This window comes from Dendrobates tinctorius, unplaced genomic scaffold (genome assembly GCF_039654945.1).
Source record: "Dendrobates tinctorius isolate UK_male_01 unplaced genomic scaffold, ASM3965494v1 ptg000065l, whole genome shotgun sequence".
Taxonomy (NCBI): Eukaryota; Metazoa; Chordata; class Amphibia; order Anura; family Dendrobatidae; genus Dendrobates; species Dendrobates tinctorius.
This window is the reverse complement of record NW_027361733.1, coordinates 27347423-27370395: the sequence shown is the minus strand read 5'-3', so window position 1 is coordinate 27370395 and position 22973 is coordinate 27347423. Positions and strand designations below refer to the sequence as shown.

Here is a 22973-nt window from a genome sequence, read left to right as displayed (position 1 = left end):
AGCCTGGCACCTCATACCTCACCCATCAGCCTGGCACCTTATACCTCACCCATCAGCCTGGCACCTCATACCTCACCCATCAGCCTGGCACCTCATACCTCACCCATCAGCCTGGCACCTCATACCTCACCCATCAGCCTGGCACCTCATACCTCACCCATCAGCCTGGCACCTCACCCATCAGTCTGGCAGCTCATACCTCACCCATCAGCCTGGCAGCTCATACCTCACCCATCAGCCTGGCACCTCATACCTCACCCATCAGCCTGGCACCTCATACCTCACCCATCAGCCTGGCACCTCACCCATCAGCCTGGCACCTCATACCTCACCCATCAGCCTGGCACCTCATACCTCACCCATCAGCCTGGCACCTCATACCTCACCCATCAGCCTGGCACCTCACCCATCAGCCTGGCAGCTCATACCTCACCCATCAGCCTGGCACCTCATACCTCACCCATCAGCCTGGCACCTCATACCTCACCCATCAGCCTGGCACCTCACCCATCAGCCTGGCACCTCATACCTCACCCATCAGCCTGGCAGCTCATACCTCACCCATCAGCCTGGCACCTCATACCTCACCCATCAGCCTGGCACCTCACCCATCAGTCTGGCAGCTCATACCTCACCCATCAGCCTGGCAGCTCATACCTCACCCATCAGCCTAACACCTCATACCTCACCCATCAGCCTGGCACCTCATACCTCACCCATCAGCCTGGCACCTCACCCATCAGTCTGGCAGCTCATACCTCACCCATCAGCCTGGCACCTCATACCTCACCCATCAGCCTGGCACCTTATACCTCACCCATCAGCCTGGCACCTCATACCTCACCCATCAGCCTGGCACCTCATACCTCACCCATCAGCCTGGCACCTCATACCTCACCCATCAGCCTGGCACCTCATACCTCACCCATCAGCCTGGCACCTCATACCTCACCCATCAGCCTGGCACCTCATACCTCACCCATCAGCCTGGCACCTCATACCTCACCCATCAGCCTGGCAGCTCATACCTCACCCATCAGCCTGGCAGCTCATACCTCACCCATCAGCCTGGCACCTTATACCTCACCCATCAGCCTGGCACCTTATACCTCACCCATCAGCCTGGCACCTCATACCTCACCCATCAGCCTGGCACCTCATACCTCACCCATCAGCCTGGCACCTCATACCTCACCCATCAGCCTGGCAGCTCATACCTCACCCATCAGCCTGGCACCTTATACCTCACCCATCAGCCTGGCACCTTATACCTCACCCATCAGCCTGGCACCTTATACCTCACCCATCAGCCTGGCACCTTATACCTCACCCATCAGCCTGGCACCTTATACCTCACCCATCAGCCTGGCACCTTATACCTCACCCATCAGCCTGGCACCTTATACCTCCCCCATCAGCCTGGCAGCTCATACCTCAGCCATCAGCCTGGCACCCCATACCTCAGCCATCAGCCTGGCACCTCATACCTCACCCATCAGCCTGGCACCTTATACCTCACCCATCAGCCTGGCACCTTATACCTCACCCATCAGCCTGGCACCTTATACCTCCCCCATCAGCCTGGCAGCTCATACCTCACCCATCAGCCTGACACCCCATACCTCAGCCATCAGCCTGGCACCTCATACCTCACCCATCAGCCTGGCACCTTATACCTCACCCATCAGCCTGGCACCTTATACCTCACCCATCAGCCTGGCACCTTATACCTCACCCATCAGCCTGGCACCTCATACCTCACCCATCAGCCTGGCACCTCATACCTCACCCATCAGCCTGGCACCTCATACCTCACCCATCAGCCTGGCACCTCATACCTCACCCATCAGCCTGGCACCTCACCCATCAGTCTGGCACCTTATACCTCACCCATCAGCCTGGCACCTTATACCTCACCCATCAGCCTGGCACCTTATACCTCACCCATCAGCCTGGCACCTCATACCTCACCCATCAGCCTGGCACCTCATACCTCACCCATCAGCCTGGCACCTCATACCTCACCCATCAGCCTGGAACCTCATACCTCACCCATCAGCCTGGCAGCTCATACCTCACCCATCAGCCTGGCACCTCATACCTCACCCATCAGCCTAACACCTCATACCTCACCCATCAGCCTAACACCTCATACCTCACCCATCAGCCTAACACCTCATATCTCACCCATCAGCCTGGCACCTTATACCTCAGCCATCAGCCTGGCAGCTCATACCTCACCCATCAGCCTAACACCTCATACCTCACCCATCAGCCTAACACCTCATACCTCAGCCATCAGCCTGGCACCTTATACCTCACCCATCAGCCTGGCACCTTATACCTCAGCCATCAGCCTGGCAGCTCATACCTCACCCATCAGCCTGGCACCTTATACCTCACCCATCAGCCTGGCACCTCATACCTCACCCATCAGCCTGGCACCTTATACCTCACCCATCAGCCTGGCACCTTATACCTCACCCATCAGCCTGGCACCTTATACCTCACCCATCAGCCTGGCACCTTATACCTCACCCATCAGCCTGGCACCTTATACCTCCCCCATCAGCCTGGCAGCTCATACCTCACCCATCAGCCTGGCACCCCATACCTCAGCCATCAGCCTGGCACCTCATACCTCACCCATCAGCCTGGCACCTTATACCTCACCCATCAGCCTGGCACCTTATACCTCACCCATCAGCCTGGCACCTTATACCTCCCCCATCAGCCTGGCAGCTCATACCTCACCCATCAGCCTGACACCCCATACCTCAGCCTGGCACCTCATACCTCACCCATCAGCCTGGCACCTTATACCTCACCCATCAGCCTGGCACCTTATACCTCACCCATCAGCCTGGCACCTCATACCTCACCCATCAGCCTGGCACCTCATACCTCACCCATCAGCCTGGCACCTCATACCTCACCCATCAGCCTGGCACCTCATACATCAGTCTGGCACCTTATACCTCACCCATCAGCCTGGCACCTTATACCTCACCCATCAGCCTGGCACCTCATACCTCACCCATCAGCCTGGCACCTCATACCTCACCCATCAGCCTGGCACCTCATACCTCACCCATCAGCCTGGAACCTCATACCTCACCCATCAGCCTGGAACCTCATACCTCACCCATCAGCCTGGCAGCTCATACCTCACCCATCAGCCTGGCACCTCATACCTCACCCATCAGCCTAACACCTCATACCTCACCCATCAGCCTAACACCTCATACCTCACCCATCAGCCTAACACCTCATATCTCACCCATCAGCCTGGCACCTTATACCTCAGCCATCAGCCTGGCAGCTCATACCTCACCCATCAGCCTAACACCTCATACCTCACCCATCAGCCTAACACCTCATACCTCAGCCATCAGCCTGGCACCTTATACCTCACCCATCAGCCTGGCACCTTATACCTCAGCCATCAGCCTGGCAGCTCATACCTCACCCATCAGCCTGGCACTTTATACCTCACCCATCAGCCTGGCACCTTATACCTCAGCCATCAGCCTGGCACCTTATACCTCAGCCATCAGCCTGGCACCTTATACCTCAGCCATCAGCCTGGCACCTTATACCTCAGCCATCAGCCTGGCACCTTATACCTCACCCATCAGCCTAACACCTCATACCTCACCCATCAGCCTAACACCTCATACCTCACCCATCAGCCTGGCACCTTATACCTCAGCCATCAGCCTGGCAGCTCATACCTCACCCATCAGCCTAACACCTCATACCTCACCCATCAGCCTAACACCTCATACCTCACCCATCAGCCTGGCACCTTATACCTCACCCATCAGCCTGGCACCTTATACCTCAGCCATCAGCCTGGCAGCTCATACCTCACCCATCAGCCTGGCACCTTATACCTCAGCCATCAGCCTGGCACCTTATACCTCAGCCATCAGCCTGGCACCTTATACCTCAGCCATCAGCCTGGCACCTTATACCTCAGCCATCAGCCTGGCACCTTATACCTCACCCATCTGCCTGGCACCTCATACCTCACCCATCAGCCTAACACCTCATACCTCACCCATCAGCCTGGCACCTTATACCTCAGCCATCAGCCTGGCACCTTATACCTCACCCATCAGCCTAACACCTCATACCTCAGCCATCAGCCTGGCACCTTATACCTCAGCCATCAGCCTGGCACCTTATACCTCACCCATCAGCCTAACACCTCATACCTCACCCATCAGCCTGGCACCTTATACCTCACCCATCAGCCTGGCACCTCATATTTCACCCATCAGCGTGGCACCTGATACCTCACCCATCAGCCTGGCACTTCATATATCACCCATCAGCCAACACCTCATACCTCACCAATCAACTTTGCACCTCATATCTCACACATCAGCCTGGCACCTCCAATCTCACCCATCGGCCTGGCACCTAATACCTCACCCATCAGCCTGGCACATCATACCTCACCCATCAGCATGGCACCTCATACCTCACCCATCAGCATGGCACCTTTTCTGATAGTCTGGCACCTCATACCTCACCTGATAGTCTGGCACCTCGTACCTCACTGTACCCAGCCCTCTTCCTTCCTATCCCTGCTTGGTGTCTCACTCTTCACCAGTTTCTTCACGTTTTGACAGTCCTCACTGCCCCTGGCACATCATTAGTCCCTGATGCCCCACATCTCGCTGCCTGCCTTCATACATCGCTGCTTCTCACTTTGGCAGGTACTCTGCAGCCCTGTAATAGTGACGCCTTGCACCTCACCGCTCCCTGGTGTACCTCACTCCCGACACCCCTCAGGACCGCATGTATTACTTTATTCCTCGCTGCTCACTGCTCACCAGGGTGAGCCGTGGCTCCCTCAGAAACTCATCTATTACTTTATGCCTCACACCTCACCGCATCCCAGTGTACCTCACTCCTGACACCCCTCAGAACCGCATGTATTAATTTATACCTTGCTGTTCACCGATCCCCAGTGTACCTCACCCCTGACCCCCTCAGAACCTCATCTATTTATGCCTCACACCTCACCGCTTCCCGGTGTACCTCACTTCTGACGCCCCTCAGAACCTTATCTTTTACTTTAAGTCTCACACCTCACTGCTCCACAGAGTACCTCACTCCTGACGCCTCTGAGAACCGCATGTATTACTGTATGCCTCACACCTCACCACTCCCTGGTGTACCTCAGATGCCCTCAGAACCGCATGTATTGCTTTATGCGTCACACCTCACCGCTCCCTGGTATACCTCACCCCTGACACCCCTCAGAACCGCACCTATTACTTTATGCCTCACTGCTCTCCGGTGTACCTCACCACTTACTCCCCTCAGAAACGCATGCACTACTTTATGCCCCGCACCTCACCTCTCCCCAGTGTACCTCACTCCTGACACCCTCAGAACCGCAAGTATTACTTTATACCTCACACCTCACCGCTCTTCGTGTACCTCACCCCTGATGCCCTCAGAAGAACCTCATATATTTCTTTATGCCTCACACCTCACCGCTCCACGGTGTACATCACTTTTGATGCCCCACAGAACTGCAGGCATTACTTTATGCCTCACCGCTCTCCGGTGTACCTCACCACTTACTCCTCTCAGAAGCGCATGTGTTACTTTATGCCTCACCGCTCCCTGGTGTACTTCACCCGACACCCTCAGAAATGCATTTATTACTTTATTCCTCACACCTCACCGCTCCCCCCGTGTACCTCAAAACTGACACCCTCAGAACCGCATGTATTACTTTAAGGCCATGTGCACGCGCTGTGGATTTTTCAGCTCGGATTTTGTAAAATCTGCAGGTAAATCTGCAGGTCAAAAGACCTGCGTTTTACCTGCGGATTAGCCTGCGGTTTAGCCCTGCGGTTTCACACCTCAAAATGGAGAAGGTGTGAAACCGCTGTGGATTCTGCACAAACAATTGACATGCTGCGGATTTGAACCCGCGGAAAAATCCGCAGCATGTGCACAGTGTTTTTGGTTTTTCATAGATTATAATGGTACTGTACACCGTAGAAGAAACTGCTGCGGATCCGCAGCAGAATCCGCAGCGTGTGCACATACCCTAAGCCTCACACCTCACCTCTCCCCGGAGTGCCTCACCCCTGACAACCCTCAGAACCGCATGTATTACTTTAAGGCCGGTTTCACACTTGCAACAGCATTGCGAGAAACTCGCGCCTCAATACCCGGCACAGCCGCTGGCAGTTCGGACCGGAGCGTTCAGCTGCATAGAAATACATGCAGCCGCGCACTCCGGTCCCGTGTGCCGGGTATTGAGGCGCGAGTTTCTCGCTTTGCAATTGCAAGTGTGAAACCGGCCTAAGCCTCACACCTCACTGCTCCTCGGGGTACCTCACCCCGGATGCCCCTCAGAACCACATGTATTACTTTATGCCTCACCGCTCTCCGGTGTACTTCACCACTTACTCCCCTCAGAACCACATGTATTACTTTATGCCTCACTGCTCTCCGGTGTACCTCACCACTTACTCCCCTCAGGACCACAAGTATTACTTTATGCCTCACCGCTCTCGGGTGTACCTCACCACTTACTCCCCTCAGAACCACATGTATTACTTTATGCCTCACCGCTCTCCGGTGTACCTCACCACTTACTCCCCTCAGAACCACATGTATTACTCTATGCCTCACCGCTCTCCGGTGTACCTCACCACTTACTCCCCTCAGAACCACATGTATTACTTTATGCCTCACCGCTTTCCGGTGTACCTCACCACTTACTCCCCTCAGAACCACATGTATTACTTTATGCCTCACCGCTCTCCGGTGTACCTCACCACTTACTCCCCTCAGAACCACATGTATTACTTTATGCCTCACCGCTCTCCGGTGTACCTCACCACTTACTCCCCTCAGAACCACATGTATTACTCTATGCCTCACCGCTCTCCGGTGTACCTCACCACTCCCCTCAGAACCACATGTATTACTTTATGCCTCACCGCTCTCCGGTGTACCTCACCACTTACTCCCCTCAGAACCACATGTATTACTTTATGCCTCACCGCTCTCCGGTGTACCTCACCACTTACTCCCCTCAGAACCACATGTATTACTTTATGCCTCACCGCTCTCCGGTGTACCTCACCACTTACTCCCCTCAGAACCACATGTATTACTTTATGCCTCACCGCTCTCTGGTGTACCTCACCACTTACTCCCCTCAGAACCACATGTATTACTTTATGCCTCACACCTCACAGCTCCGCAGTGTACCTGATGCCTTTCAGAACCCCATGTATTACTTTATGCTTCTCTACTCACCGCTCCCCAATGTACCTGATGCCCTCAGAACCTCATCTTTTAATTTATGCCTCGCTTCTCACTAACTTTCAGGAATTGTGGCATATTTTTGGCACTCAGGTCGCTGCTGCTTGCCTTTCGCTCGCAATGCATGGTCCACTCCCAGCACCGGCCACCATTGTGATGCCCCGCCCTCTGCCCTACATGACTTCGCCTTCTGTTTAACCCCTTAACAGCCATGGCTGACTCTCTCACCACCGGATCCAGAAGGCAGTTTCCCAGGATCAGTAAATCCAGAGCTTCCACTCAGCTGCAGCTCCTGGCCTCAGACTCGGGTGAGTGTCCGCCATCCTCCTCGCATGTAAGTGGCACCACAACAAATTACATTTTCTATCACCCCCTAATGTCATCCTGGGGACATAGCAGCAGTACGCTACACAGGATACCAGTATACGTGATGCCTCACTAATTACACAATGGCATCTGCCCTGCTACTAGTGCCATATAATATGTCTTGGCTGGTCCCTACCTCTCAGTTTTGTATGTGGCGTCCCCCGGTATACACAGTTCCCCTGCCAGTGAGGCCTGCAGGTGGTGCAGACTGTGGTGCCACATTTATAACTACTCATGGCTGACTCTCCTGTACTCCCGATGCTTTGGCACAGCACAGATCCCTCCGGTACATCTTCAAAGGGCTGTGACGTGAATGCCCAGGGTACTTGTCTCGCCCAGGCTGTTCTGGATGCCATCATGCTTTGAAATTGCACCCAGGAGACCCCTTTTCTTTGCCGTTGGCTGTGAATATGAAGCCCAGCAATGGTTTACTGTACATTTCCAGACTAATACAATCACTGTCTATTACCCAGATACCAAGTATTTGCCAAAAGAGTGCGGTGCAACAGCAGGCACGGGAGAGAGTGGCCGCTTCCCGACAGCAGAGGTCACGGCCCTGATCATTGGGCATTGGCAGCATCTTCAAGTAGTTTTTTTTTTTCTTGTGCACCTCAATGCGTTTACCCTGTATGCCATTAGATACACTAAATACACTTTCTTGCCCCTTACGGAGTGGGCACGTCACTCCCCCCATTGTCAGCGCCAGGCTGCACAGCGTCACGGTGCCACATTGCACTGAATGGTGACACGGAAATGGATTTTTCCATTAACAGCAAAGGTGTCCAAGTGCGTAGAGATTGCCCGCTTGTGTTAGATCCGTCTGTGTTTCCATATATTATTTGGATACGAGTTTCACCTTTAAGATCTTGATTTCTGATATGCCACAATCAAAGATGTAGGCCCCTTTAAAGGCCCCGTTACACGTAACGATGTCCCAGCGATCCCACCAACGATCCGACATGATGGGATCGCTGGGACATCGTTAGGTTGATCGCTGGTGAACTGTCACAAGACAGCCGCTCCAGCGATCAGGACCAGCGACGCTGGTTTCTAACGTAAGCATCGGGTATCTAAGAGCCGCGCGACTCCTGGATACCCAATGTTTACATTAGAAACCAGCGTCCAGCGTCTGATCGTTGGTCTCTCGCTGTCACACTCAGCAATGCGCGCAGGCCAGTGGGAGACCAGCGATCGAAAAACGGCCCAGGCCGATCCAGCACGATCAGCGATATCTGGCGGGGGGGGGCTGGTCGCTGATCCCCGTCACACAGCGATCTCGCTGACGAGGTCGCTGTGGTGTCACAAAATCAGTTATGTTTAATGTGTTTGATCCTGGTGTCGGCACAATTGTAGCACGCGCTTGGTGTGACGGGGAGTGTGATCATCGCAGTATGTGATAATCCCCGCTGAGGAGGAGGGGAGATGCATAATCAGCAAGGGAATAATGGGGGAGATGCTGGGAGCGCTGCACGTCAACTTCTGTAGGGAGTGGTTTTTCAGTATTTTTTTCCCTAACGATTTTTTTTTTTATGTATTTGTTGTGATTATTTACAGATTTTTTTGCTATACTGCAACCAAAGTGGTTAACAATGCCAAAATGTCCTGTCTGATTGTAGATCTTCTTTTTCCAGGAAGCTATCACAACAGGAGGAGCGTTCAGAAGAGATATGCCAGACCGGAGGGCCGCGAGCTGCGAGGAATACCGGTAACCCGGCACAACAAGGGGAAGAGAAGTATGGGGGGCCATCCATTGTCATTACAACCCTGAGGGATATACAGAAACTTCTGCTTCTCCCCGCTTGTTAGGTTATACAGGTGTCAAAGGCAAATTTGGGTTCACTAGACCACCGATTTCACTCTAGAGGGGTTCCAGTCACCTTTGAACTTGTTTTCAGTACAGGAAGAAATGACCTCCTGTCAGCCTTATTGGCTCCCATTGGGCTAATACTTTTGTCACTGTGTCTGTGGGTAACGGTAGCAATACAATTTAGACTTTGGCTAGATTCCCTCATGCATGCTCAGTCCAGCTAAGTGTCCATGTGTTCTGTATAGGAAGAGCGGAGTGATCAACTGCCAGCCACCTCTGATGGTGGCCTCTCTCACAAGAGCATAGTAGGCTCAGGTGATGAAATTTTTTCCTCCCCTGACATCTGGTGGGAGAGAGACAGGAGGCCCCAATAGATGATCAGCCTGTCCCACTGAAATTGTAGGTTGTGCCAACTTTACATTAATATATATGGTCTTAAATGGGTTGTCCATCCCTGGGGAAATTTCCGACAAACAGTGCAGCCCCCTGAATCCTAACAGTGTGTACTATGCATACTGTTAGGATTCTGCTCCGTTTGCTGGCTCGAGTATCGTCACGCGATATGCACACTTGCAATCACCTGCCAATTAAGATCATCATCCGCTTCTCTCAATGTCATTACTTCTGATAACCTCAAGCAGAGTCGGATCCTAACAGTATGTATATTGAGCAATGAAATATTTTTTAAATCGGCTGTTGTGGAACTACAAATACTAGTGTGCCAAGAAAGCTAAGGACCGCCAGGGCTAGGGTTTGCAGAGCACTGATGCAAGGACTCAAATCTATATATGTATGAATGAGAAAATGAAAACCCATAATAATTAATATGTAGACAGGCATTGATGGCTCCCCATGGTCTTAGCTGGGGGCCGAGTATATACAGAGCTGGGGGAGGGCTCGTGCTGCCAACATGTGGCATACAGTTATACACAATTGTGAGCATACTGTATATACAAGGGTTTTTTTTTAACCCCTTTTCTATTTCAGCCCTCCCTAATCAGCGAGTGGAAAGAAATGTTTAAGACCTTGTCACGGGTGAGATGTCCAAGCTCGGGCTGCTGGGTGGAGTTTCCCAGTGTATACGGACTGAAACAACATTATCAACGATGCCAGGGGGTGAGAATAAAGAGGGTCAGTGGTGGACACGGAGCCATCAACTAAGTACGCAAAAAATGAGATGTTTATTTAAAGGGAAACTGAGACTATAAGAATATACAGTGATTCCCTAATAGGCTTTGTGTCAGCCTGGGGCTGCAATAAGGATAAAGGAAAATGATGATATTGCACCTTCATGCGCTCACCACTAGAGGGAGCACACTAGCTACATAGTGAATCAGTATGCTATAATCTCCTGAGCTCCCTCTAGTGGCGGCTATAAGCAGTGAGAATTATATCATGCAGCTAATGTCTGCGAGGAGAATTTAGCGCTTTGTATATCAGAAGGAACTCATCAAGATATATTACAAAGTTGATATCCAAAAATATGTTATGAGTTTAATAGCTCTTAAAAACCCCTATAATCATCACAAAATTTTGCAACAAATTTTCTTGGGATACAGTGCCAGGGGTCAGGGTGTGTTTTCTGTCCATACAGACTGTTGCTCTCTCCTGTGCCCCTCACATCTTGCCCCTTCTCATCCAGGCCCCACTCTTGTCCCGGATGGTGCTCTCCTGCCCGCACTGTGAAGCCGTCTTTGCCGCCCGGCCGCAGCTTCAAAAACACCTAATGTGGAACCATTCGGAGAAGGAGGAGAGTGGAGAAAACAGGCCAAGCGCGCACGTGGTTTCTAGTGAGCCTAAGGAGAAATGCAAGGGGTATCCCAAAGTTACAAAAAAACTAAATATGGCAAAACAACACCTCTCCGCTATTCCTGTGCCCTCCTTTAACATGGCTGCGGCCTGAGAATGTCTTTGTCTTTCTCTATATTGCCTCCTTAGAGTGATGAAAAAAGGATCCACGGTTAACAAAGTTTCAAAGTCGGGTACCAGGCAGACCCCACGGGAGAACGGAGACATCCCCCATGCCAAGGAGCATGAGAAATGTCTACCCGATGAGGACCCAGAGAGAATGAGGCACAGTAAGGGGAGGGCTGATGGTTTATTAGTCACTGTATGGCCCCGGCTGCTCTGTTTCTCTCTCTCCAAAATGATTTTCATTTATTTTCCATGTTTCTGCTCTTTCATGAGTCAGGAAGGAAACAGAGAACTCCGAAGAAGTTCACAGGAGAGCAGCCGTCCATCACCACCACCTTTGGCCTGAAAGGTAATTACAGAGCGATGTGTAGACCTCCAGCTATGATGACGATTATTACTCCTTTGGGGTCTGGATCCAGCAGAACAGTCATGGATTTCAGACCCTTCTCCAGCGGGGACTCATACAGTAGTAATGTAAGTGAGACATTACTGCATGCATGATGATGGGGGCATCATTGGCTGTCCCGTGAGTTGGATCTTTAGGACCATAAGCTCGAAAATAGTCATTTTAGTAACACGATCTGGCCAAAGTATTATATGGTAGTGTATTGGTAATTATATAACCGTGTGTGGGCAAAGTATTATTTAGGGACTTATTTCCATTCCACACTATGTTACTGCTTGGCTCCATACATGACATTACATGGGCAAAATCTGGTACTCTGCCATTTCATAATGCTTAGTAAAATCCCCAGAGTTCAGCATGTCTATAGAATCACTCACGGCATGGCAGTATCATTGATTATAGCACACCAAATATTAATATCCTGTTGTCAAAAATATGGGAGGTATACGAAGAATGGCCAGGCAACATTCAGATCTGATAAATGCAAGATGAGCAAATTCCCTGCAGTAAGTATATAAATAGCCATAGTGCATGAAAATAAAATAGGGTACTCGGTTAACTTTGTTTTGGTAAAAAAAAAAATACACAAAATCCATCCCTCTACAGCAAGGTGTACCCAATCGGGACAGTCATAACCTAATATTTGCAGTCATGGCACCCCTGCAATTCTGTCAGATAATATTCAGTTTCTTCCTGAAAATGATTGCAAACACAAATTCTTTGGTATTATTATCTTCACTTAATTTGTCTTAAATGAAAAAACACAAAAGAGAATGAAGCAAAAAGCAAAACATTGATCATTTCACACAAAACTCCAAAAATGGGCCGGACAAAAGTATTGGCACCCTCAGCCTAATACTTGGTTGCACAACCTTTAGCCAAAATAACTGCGACCAACCGCTTCCGGTAACCATCAATGAGTTTCTTACAATGCTCTGCTGGAATTTTAGACCATTCGTCTTTGGCAAGCTACTCCAGGTCCCTGATATTTGAAGGGTGCCTTCTCCAAACTGCCATTTTTAGATCTCTCCACAGGTGTTCTATGGGATTCAGGTCTGGACTCATTGCTGGCCACCTTAGAAGTCTCCAGTGCTTTCTCTCAAACCATTTTATAGTGCTTTTTGAAGTGTGTTTTGGGTTATTGTCCTGCTGGAAGACCCATGACCTCTGAGGTAGACCCAGCTTTCTCACACTGGGCCCTACATTATGCTGCAAAATTTGTTGGTAGTCTTCTGACTTCATAATGCCATGCACACGGTCAAGCAGTCCAGTGCCAGAGGCAGCATAGCAACCCCAAAACATCAGGGAACCTCCGCCATATTTGACTGTAGGGACCGTGTACTTTTCTTTGAATGCCTCTTTTTTCTCCTGTAAACTCTATGTTGATGCTTTTGCCCTAAAAGCTCTACTTTTGTCTCATCTGACCAGAGAACATTCTTCCAAAATGTTTTAGGCTTTTTCAGGTAAGTTTTGGCAAACTCCAGCCTGGCTTTTTTATGTCTCGGGTAAGAAGTGGAGTCTTCCTGGGTCTCCTACCATACAGTCCCTTTTCAGATGATTTCATTCAGATGCCGACGGATAGTACGGATTGACACCGTTGTACCCTTGGACTGCAGGGCAGCTTGAACTTGTTTGGATGTTAGTGGAGGTTCTTTATCCAACATCCGCACAATCTTGCGTTGAAATCTCTTGTCAATTTTTCTTTTCCGGCCACATCTAGGGAGGTTAGCCACAGTGCCATGGGCTTTAAACTTCTTGATGACACTGCACACGGTAGACACAGGAACATTCAGGTCTTTGGAGTTGGACTTGTAGCCTTGAGATTGCTCATGCTTCCTCACAATTTGGTTTCTCAAGTCCTCAGACAGTTCTTTGGTCTTCTTTCTTTTCTCCGTGCTCAATGTGGTACACACAAGGACACAGGACAGAGGTTGAGTCAACTGTAATCCATGTCAACTGGCTGAAAGTGTGATTTAGTTATTGCCAACACCTGTTAGGTGCCACAGGTAAGTTATAGGTGCTATTAATTACACAAATTAGAGAAGCATCACATGATTTTTCGAACAGTGCCAATACTTTTGTCCACCCTCTTTGTTATGTTTGGTGTGGAATTATATCCAGTTTGGCTTTAGGACAATTCTTTTTGTGTTTTTTCATTTAAGACTAATTAAATGAAGATAATAATACCAAAGAATTTGTGTTTGCAATCATTTTCAGGAAGAAACTGAGTATTATCTGACAGAATTGCAGGGGTGTCAATACTTTTGGCCATGACTGTATATGTGGCTAGTGTGAATTTGTGGCCCCATCTGCTTCTCAACGGTATCATCAAACGCAATATTCTTCCTATCTAGCGATCATCCTTTGCCATTTCAATAAAAGGGAATTGCTTAAGTAGCAATCGCCCAACCTTATAAGCAGACAGTAGAGCTGTCACTATACAGCTTTGAAGGAACTCAGACTTCTACTACTTTGTCTTTACAGGTTTGGGAAAAACGGAGGATAAGAACAGAGGGCGACAGGGACGGATTGTACAAGGGAGAGTAGAGGAGCAAAAGAGGAAGATCGAAAGTGCGAATCTCAGGCTGGAGCACATCATGAAGCCACATTCAGGTAAGAACCTACAGTCACATCTCAAACAAGCATCTACACTTGTATGCATTAAATTGCTACTTATAATTCATTGAAACACCAGTAAAATTAAAATGAAGCAACTTCAGAAATGCAATCCCGTTTTGTGCATACAGCCAATATGCAGACTTGTGTGTCTCTATGGTTACAGACTTTAAACAAGCCTTGTATGTAGTCTGACTCTGCAGTTATGTAAATTCTATAGCTTGCCCCTCGGTGGCTTGTCTCTGTTGATTTATAGTGGTTGTCCATGGTTAGAAAAACATGGCTGCTTTTTACTCTGTCGCCTCATTGGGGGACACAAGACCTTGGGTGTTATGCTTTCCGTCCACTAGGAGGCGACACTATGCTTAATCTGAAAAAGATTTGGCTCTGGCTCCTCCTCCACAGTATACACCTGTCACGGGGGCTTAGTTCAACTAAGGCTGAAAGACCCGGGGCCCCTGTGGTGTCCCTTTACTAGGGGAAACCCTGTCTGACCCTCAACCCAGGGTTTTTGCTGAAGGTGCAAATGCCTGAGCCTCCGACCTTTCCTTATCTCCTGCTCAGCCCTGCACTTAACCCTCCACCCAGTGAGAAGTTACCACCAAAGCTCCCACACAAATAATGACAGACAGGGAGAACTTAAACTGCACTGCGCCGCACACACACAGGAATAAACAGTAATGTGAACAGGGCACAACTAAACACAAATATGGGAAGGAGAAAGGATAACGACGGATCATACGACACCAGATATGAATCTCTCTCTCTTGAACACCTCCACTCCAGACCGGAACCACTTGGTATGAAACACAAGCTATAATCGGCGACGCCCATAGGCCAGCATGACTATTTAAAGACCGTGGGCATGACTAACCATCCAACCTGGTCTCCAGCAGGATTAACCCCCGAGAGCCTGAAGATCAGGCCGGCGCCACTGAGGCTATAGTGGCTGGAGGTGGAACTACCTCTGCCTGCCGGATGCTGTGGTGTGAACAGCGTCCGACATGACAGTACCCCGTCTTCTACGAGGGACCCCAGGGCCCTCAAGACTCATAGGACCCGGCTTGTCCGGATGACGACGGTGAAAAGAACTGACCAGCCGATCCGCATGTATGTCTGAGGCTGGAACCCAAGACCTCTCCTCTGGACCATACCCCCGCCAGTGCACCAAATACTGAAGAGTACAGCGTACTACTCGAGAGTCCACTACCTTGGCGACCTCGAACTCTAACTCGCCATCCACCATGACTGGAGGTGGCATCGGCGTTGTGTCCACAGAGCCTACCACCTTTTTCAATAAAGCCCTGTGAAACACGTTGTGTATCTTGTACACTGCGGGAAGTTCCAACCGATAAGCCACTGGGTTAATGATGGCAGAAATCCTAAAAGGCCCAATAAACCTTGGACCCAGTTTTAAAGAAGGGATTTTGAGTTTTATGTTCTTCGTAGCTAACCACACCCATTCACCCACACACAGGTCCGGACCTGGCACGCGTCTACTGTCAGCCACCCGTTTGTACCTGGCACTCATGCTCAACAAACGCTGTTTCACCCGCCTCCAGACTGATGACAATTGGGCTCCTAGCTGATCCTCCTCCGGGACACCCCCGGAGTCACCCTGACGTAAGGTACAAAACTGAGGATGTTGACCGTACACACAAAAGAATGGAGACTCTCCTGATGACTCTTGGCGGTGATTATTTAATGCGAATTCGGCCAGAGGAAGGAAAGTAGACCACTCCTCCTGGTTGTCGGACACAAAGCATCGTAAATACTGTTCAAGATTTTGGTTCATGCGCTCAGTTTGTCCATTAGACTGTGGATGAAACGCCGATGAATGTGACAACTTGATCCCCAACCTTGAGCAAAAAGCTTTCCAAAACCTCGCCACAAATTGCGTACCCCTATCAGATACTATGTCAGACGGTACTCCGTGGAGTCTGACCACCTCCTTCACAAATACCTGAGCCAACGTCTTAGCATTGGGCAAAGAGGACAACGCCACAAAATGCGCCATCTTTGAAAAACGGTCAACCACCACCAGGATGACTGTGTTCCCTGCCGAGGCTGGCAAGTCAGTGATAAAATCCATGGAGATTTCTGTCCATGGCCTATTGGGTACCCCCAGAGGCTGTAGCGTGCCAGCAGGACGGGTTCGGGGTGACTTAGCCCTAGCGCACGTGATGCAAGCTGCCACGTACGAGACCACGTCCTGCCGGATTTTGGGCCACCAGAAACAACGCGATACCAGCTCTAAGGTGCCCTTCACCCCTGGGTGACCAGCCAGTACCGAATCGTGGTGTTCCTTCAACACCTTAGGCCGAAGATGCAGGGGTACAAATGATTTGTTGGCGGGAAGTCCTGGTGGTACCTCCTCTTGGGCCTCGGCAATCTCCGCCTCTACCTCAGTCGTGAGAGCCGAGACCACTACCCCTTTCTGGAGGATGGGTACCGGCTCTTCCCGAGGTTCTCCCCCCAGAAAACACCTAGACAAAGCATCCGCCTTGGTGTTTTTAGCCCCGGGACGGTACGTCACAAGAAAATTGAAACGAGTAAAAAACAATGCCCAGCGAGCCTGCCTAGGAGACAGACGCTTGGCCGACTCCAGGTAGAGCAGATTCTTATGGTCGGTGATAACTGTGACCTGGTGAGCCGCCCCCTCCAAGAAGTGTCGCCATTCCTCAAAAGCCAGTTTGATGGCCAACAACTCCCTGTTGCCGATATCATAATTCCGTTCGGCCGGCGACAACTTCTTGGAGAAGTAGGCGCATGGATGCATCTCGCTCAAGGACGAGCCTTGAGACAGTACTGCCCCCACTCCCACCTCCGACGCATCAACCTCTACCACAAAAGGTTTAGACACGTCTGGTTGCACCAGAATGGGGGCTGAAGCAAAACTATTCTTCAGACGCTCAAATGCACGTATAGCCACCTCAGGCCAGTTCGCCAGATCGGCACCCTTTTTTGTCATGTCCGTGAGCGGTTTGGCGACAGTCGAAAAGTGTTTTATAAATTTCCTATAATAATTCGCAAACCCCAGGAACCGCTGGAGTGCTTTCAGACTCTCCGGCCTCTCCCATTGCAACACCGCTTGCACCTTAGCGGTGTCCATTTTAAAACCAGCTGCGGACACAATATATCCCAAAAAGGGCAACTCCTGGACAAAAAATAAACATTTTTCCAGCTTAGCATAGAGCTGGTTCTCCCGGAGCAACTGTAACACCTGCCTAACATGCTGCAAATGAGTGTCCCGATCGCTAGAATAAATGAGGATATCATCCAGGTATACAATCACAAATCTCCCCAGGACATGAGCAAAGACATCATTAATAAAATGTTGGAAAACGGCAGGCGTGGTGGTCAACCCAAACGGCATAACCAGACTCTCAAAATGACCCTCAGGAGTGTTAAACGCCGTCTTCCACTCATCCCCCTGACGGACCCTTATGAGGTTATACGCCCCCCTGAGGTCCAGCTTGGAAAACCATTTTGCCCCCGCTACCTGGTTGAACAAATCCGGGATCAACGGCATTGGGTAGGGATCACGGATAGTAATCTGGTTTAACTCTCGGAAATCCAGACACGGGCGTAACCCCCCATCTTTCTTCTTAATGAAGAAAAACCCCGCTGCTACAGGCGAGGACGAAGGCCGGATGTGACCTTTGCTCAGACTCTCCGCGATGTAGTCTTTCAGAGCTTGTCTCTCAGGACCAGAAATATTAAACATCCTGGCCTTAGGTAATTTGGCCCCGGGTTTTAGCCTAATAGCACAGTCATAGGCTCTATGTGGAGGCAGTTCTGAGCAACCCTTCTCAGAGAAAACATCCGCGAAATCCTGCAAAGCCTCCGGCAGGCTGGGCGTCACGGCGGACACACATGTGGCCAAGCAATTGTCTTGGCAGAAACCACTCCATTGTACTATGTCCTGAGTTTTCCAATCAATTACCGGGTTGTGCCTGGACAGCCATGGAAAACCCAGGACCATTTGAGCTGGGAGATTACGGAGGACCCTACATGTAACCGACTCAGAATGTAGGACCCCAATGTGGAGTTTCACCTCTGCCACAAACTCAGTAATCTCCCCTTGAGGGAGGGGAACAGCATTAATGGTCACCACCTGTATGGGGTGAGGAAGTTTTTCAATCTTAAACCCGGCGGTGTGTGCAAACTCCTCATCTATGAGATTGGTGGCGGAACCGCTATCCACAAACACTGATATAGGTAGCTCTCTGCCGGCGACAATAACCTTGGCAGGGAGCATACAATGAGATACCATCATGGAGGATATGCATACGCTCAGTTGGGTCTCCTCCATACCCTCTGAGCTTAACAGTTTTCCGCCGGTGTGACCCTCTTAGGTAGTACCGGGCAAACGTTAACATAATGACCACCTTTACCACAGTAGAAACATGCTCCGGACTTCCGGACTCCCGGAGCGCGAGGCTGAACCTGTGCCACGCCAGCAATCTGCATAGGTTCAGGGGACTCATCTACTTCAACCACACCTGCACCTCTGTTTTCCCCCAGAGGTAGCGTCTCCTGTGCCCCCTGACGAAAACGGCGATCAATACGTATCACCAAACTCATGGCAGACTCCAATGATGCCGGAGTCTCATACATCAGGAGGGCTTGTTTCCTCCCTGATACCCCATGCATAAACTGGCTCCGCAGTGCTGGGTCATTCCACTGTGTGTCTACGGCCCAGCGGCGAAATTCCGAACAATAGTCCTCTGCCAAGCGCTCCCCCTGGCGGAGGGCGCGGATTTTAGATTCCGCTAGAGCCAGTCGGTCAGGGTCATCGTAAATGAGCCCGAGGGCAGAAAAAACATTATCGACCGAATGAAATGTAGCAGAGTCAGGTGGTAAGGAAAATGCCCATGCTTGGGGGTCACCACTCAGTAATGACAACACCAGCCCTACTCGCTGGGCCTCATTACCTGAGGATATTGGCCGCATGCGGAAGTATAATTTGCAGGCCTCCCGAAATACGACAAATTTGCTGCGATCGCCTGAAAATCGTTCTGGCAGCGGAAACTTCGGCTCTGCACCGATACCTGCAGATGCCGTTTGCACCTTTGCTACTACCAGGCCCTGCTGCTGAACTGCTCCATTCAACTCGGAGACCTGTATGGACAGCGCCGCCAACTGGCGGGTTATGGAATCTAATGGATCCATGGACTCCTGAAAAAATGTGGGCCGATTATAATGTCACGGGGGCTTAGTTCAACTAAGGCTGAAAGACCCGGGGCCCCTGTGGTGTCCCTTTACTAGGGGAAACCCTGTCTGACCCTCAACCCAGGGTTTTTGCTGAAGGTGCAAATGCCTGAGCCTCCGACATTTCCTTATCTCCTGCTCAGCCCTGCACTTAACCCTCCACCCTCCACCCAGTGAGAAGTCACCACCAAAGCTCCCACACAAATAATGACAGACAGGGAGAACTTAAACTGCACTGCGCCACACACACACAGGAATATACAGTAATGTGAACAGGGCACAACTAAACACAAATATGGGAAGGAGAAAGGATAACGACGGATCATACGACACCAGATATGAATCTCTCTCTCTTGAACACCTCCACTCCAGACCGGAACCACTTGGTATGAAACACAAGCTATAATCGGCGACGCCCATAGGCCAGCATGACTATTTAAAGACCGTGGGCGTGACTAACCATCCAACCTGGTCTCCAGCAGGATTAACCCCCGAGAGCCTGAAGATCAGGCCGGCGCCACTGAGGCTATAGTGGCTGGAGGTGGAACTACCTCTGCCTGCCGGATGCTGTGGTGTGAACAGCGTCCGACATGACAACACCCCTGGGCGGCATCCGCCTTACCTCAGTTTTTTGCTTAGTGTCGCAAGGAGGCACACCATAAGAAGATTCTTCTTGACACAAATGAAGAAAAGAGGGTCTCTCTGAGACTCCCGGCATGGCTCCCTCCTCGGTCCTCTTTTCAGCAGTACCCGGTTGAGGTAGAGATGGCTTTTCCCCATGTCGCTCCCTCCCCAGCCCTTCGGGTGCATGGTTCGAGGTCGAGAACCCCCCTCCTTCCCCAGGCCCTGGGCCTTTTGGGTTGAGGCTGAGGTGAGGAAGAATTCCTCCTGATGGCGGTGAAGCGCCCTCCCTAACCCCCTCTAGGGATGTTAGGTTGAGACGCCGCAGGTAGGAGCTGCGTTCGCAGCGCTAACTTTATTGTAGCCCCAGCACTGCTGTGGTCTGCTATGGGGCCGGGGGCTGTCATATTTGGGCCACAGTATGCAGGGATTCCTGTCCCTGCGGCAGCGTCAGCCCTCTAAAGGGGTCAAAAAGACCCTTCACAGGGCTGCGCTGCGTATATAGGGGCGTCCGGGCGATATGGCACTCATCCGGGGGGGGTTTTGGTTCGTTTTCTGCCCCCCTCCGGACTACCGCGCCGCTCTGGAGCCCTTCCCGGGCAGGAGTTTGTACTTTAGACCGCGGCTTCGGCCTAAGCCGAAGCCGCTGCCCTTGTTACCGCCCCCGGCCTGCCCCCCTTTATGATGATAATGACGCTGCACAGCGTCATACAGGGAGCGGATCGAGCCAGGAAGGCACGGTTTTGCCTGGCTGCGCGCCCTTTTTCTGCTCTCCGCCCCTCCTCCCTCCCACCTCTTTACCTCAGGGAAGACAGCAGCACTGCTATATTACTCAAGAACGCTGCACAGTCTCCAGGGGGCGCAGAACCAAAGTTTTTCTGCTGGCGCCGGATCTAGGAGCACACCGGTGGGGTAAGGCACAGCAGGATATTATCCTGCTGTGGACGCAGACTCCCTATAGGTTACCTATAGCGCTCCTCTGCATAGCCACCCCTGTAAGGTTTTTGGTCAAAATAACCTGCCGGCACTCAGTGCACTATGTCGGTCTCCAGGTCCGAAAGAAGAAGAAAAAAAAAAACAAAACAGGTTTATCTGCTGTTATGCAGTCTGTTCAGCCTGCAAAGCCAATCTTCCCAGTGGCAACATGCACCGTACTGCTACAGTTGTTCCCAAAATGCTGGGTCAGTGCCCCAAGAGGCTCCTGTCACTGTTTCAACTCCACTGACATGCCGGTATGGGCCGCATCTATGTCACAGTCCATAGATACGCTGACTTCCACATTGCTTCAGGCTATGCAGGGTCATATCCCAGCTATAAGCGGACAGGCAGTCCCTGGCAATGCTAGTAGTGAACGGCTACGTCCTCCCATGGCTCACGGTCGTCCCGCTCTAGGCAGAGACACCGTAATTCTAGGTCTCCTAGACCGTCTCGTTCCAGAGAGGGGCGCAGCAGATCTCCACAGAGATCTTCGGGCATGGAAAAGCGGCGGTCCAGATCTCCCTCCAGGCAACGCCTCAGCGATGCACAGGATTCAGAGGGCATCTGTGACTCCGAATCAGAAAAGGAAACATAGGAGTCTCAGGCTCCTTGTCCTCCTAGCAATACAGCACTAGTTGAGGACATTATCACTTCTATTCATCGGGTGCTGGTTTTATCCGATGCTCCCCAAGAACCCCCAAAACATAAGATCTGTTTTGAGGGGTCCCTGAAGTCCCTAAAGTTTTTTTTCTGATCACCCAAGCTTTCAGGACATCCTTGATAAGCCTTTTTCGCAGCCTGCCAAAATATTCGCCAACCGTAAATAAAACCGTAAAAAAGGGCTAGATACTCTTTTTTCTCAAAAAGACCAAGAAGTGGACAGATCCACCGGAAATCGATCCCCTTATCTCTAAGCTTGCAGCACAGTCTCTCCTCTCACTGCCAGATAGCTCAACCCTGAAGGATACAGCAGATTGGCAGGTTGAGCGCATGGCTCGTTCAATTTTTGAGGCTGCAGGAGCCTCCCTGGCTCCCGCGTTCACCTCAACGTGGGCAGCCACGGCCATTCTGGAATGGGCCAAAAGATTGCAGGAGAGCCTCCAAAAGTCTGCTCCTCAGATGTTCGATCAACTAGTTCAGATAGCGGTGGTGGCAGATTACATACGCCTTGCAGCTTTTGATTCTGCAAGAGGCGTAGCAGGTATAGCAGCGAATGTAATTACAATCAGACGTATCCTCTGGCTGTGAGAATGGGAAGCGGACGCGTCTTCAAACAAGCCTCTTACGGATCTCCCGTACGTCAGTGGGAGATTATTTTCGGGGAAAAATTAGACAAGATGATTTCCAATGCCACGGGGGGTAGGAGTACCTTTCTTCCCCAACCGCAACCTAAACGTACGTTTAAGCGACGTAACCAGGCTAAGTTCCGGTCTTTTCGGAACTCCTCCGGCTAGGCGCTTCACGTCCTTCACGGAATTACAACCGTTCCCCCTCACAGGGACAACCAAAGGACAGCACAGAGGACGGACAAGAATTGGCGGTCAACATCAGGCCAGGCAAAGCCCAAAGGAGGGAAATTCCAGAATTTCTCCTCGTCATGACTCACGAAATACGGAAGACACCCCAACTGTAGGCGGTCGATTTTTAATCTTTCAGCAAGTCTGGCTGCCTATTACAGAGGACAGGTGGGTCAAGGAAATAGTGTCTCTCTCTCCTTCAAGCAGGAGTCATAATACGGGTTCC

The 22973-nt window shown here is 50.9% G+C and overlaps 1 protein-coding gene across 1 annotated transcript in view; it reads left to right on the top strand.

Annotated features, from left to right (window-relative positions):
* Nucleotides 1-22973, top strand: part of ZNF512B (zinc finger protein 512B) — an 82223-nt gene that overhangs the window by 1004 nt on the left and 58246 nt on the right. Inside the window, exons 2-8 of the mRNA XM_073580848.1 lie at nt 7518-7616; nt 9306-9379; nt 10469-10597; nt 11124-11296; nt 11420-11559; nt 11673-11744; nt 14286-14414. Of these exons, the coding sequence (XP_073436949.1) occupies nt 7518-7616; nt 9306-9379; nt 10469-10597; nt 11124-11296; nt 11420-11559; nt 11673-11744; nt 14286-14414 (816 nt within the window). The remainder of the gene's footprint in view (nt 1-7517; nt 7617-9305; nt 9380-10468; nt 10598-11123; nt 11297-11419; nt 11560-11672; nt 11745-14285; nt 14415-22973) is intronic.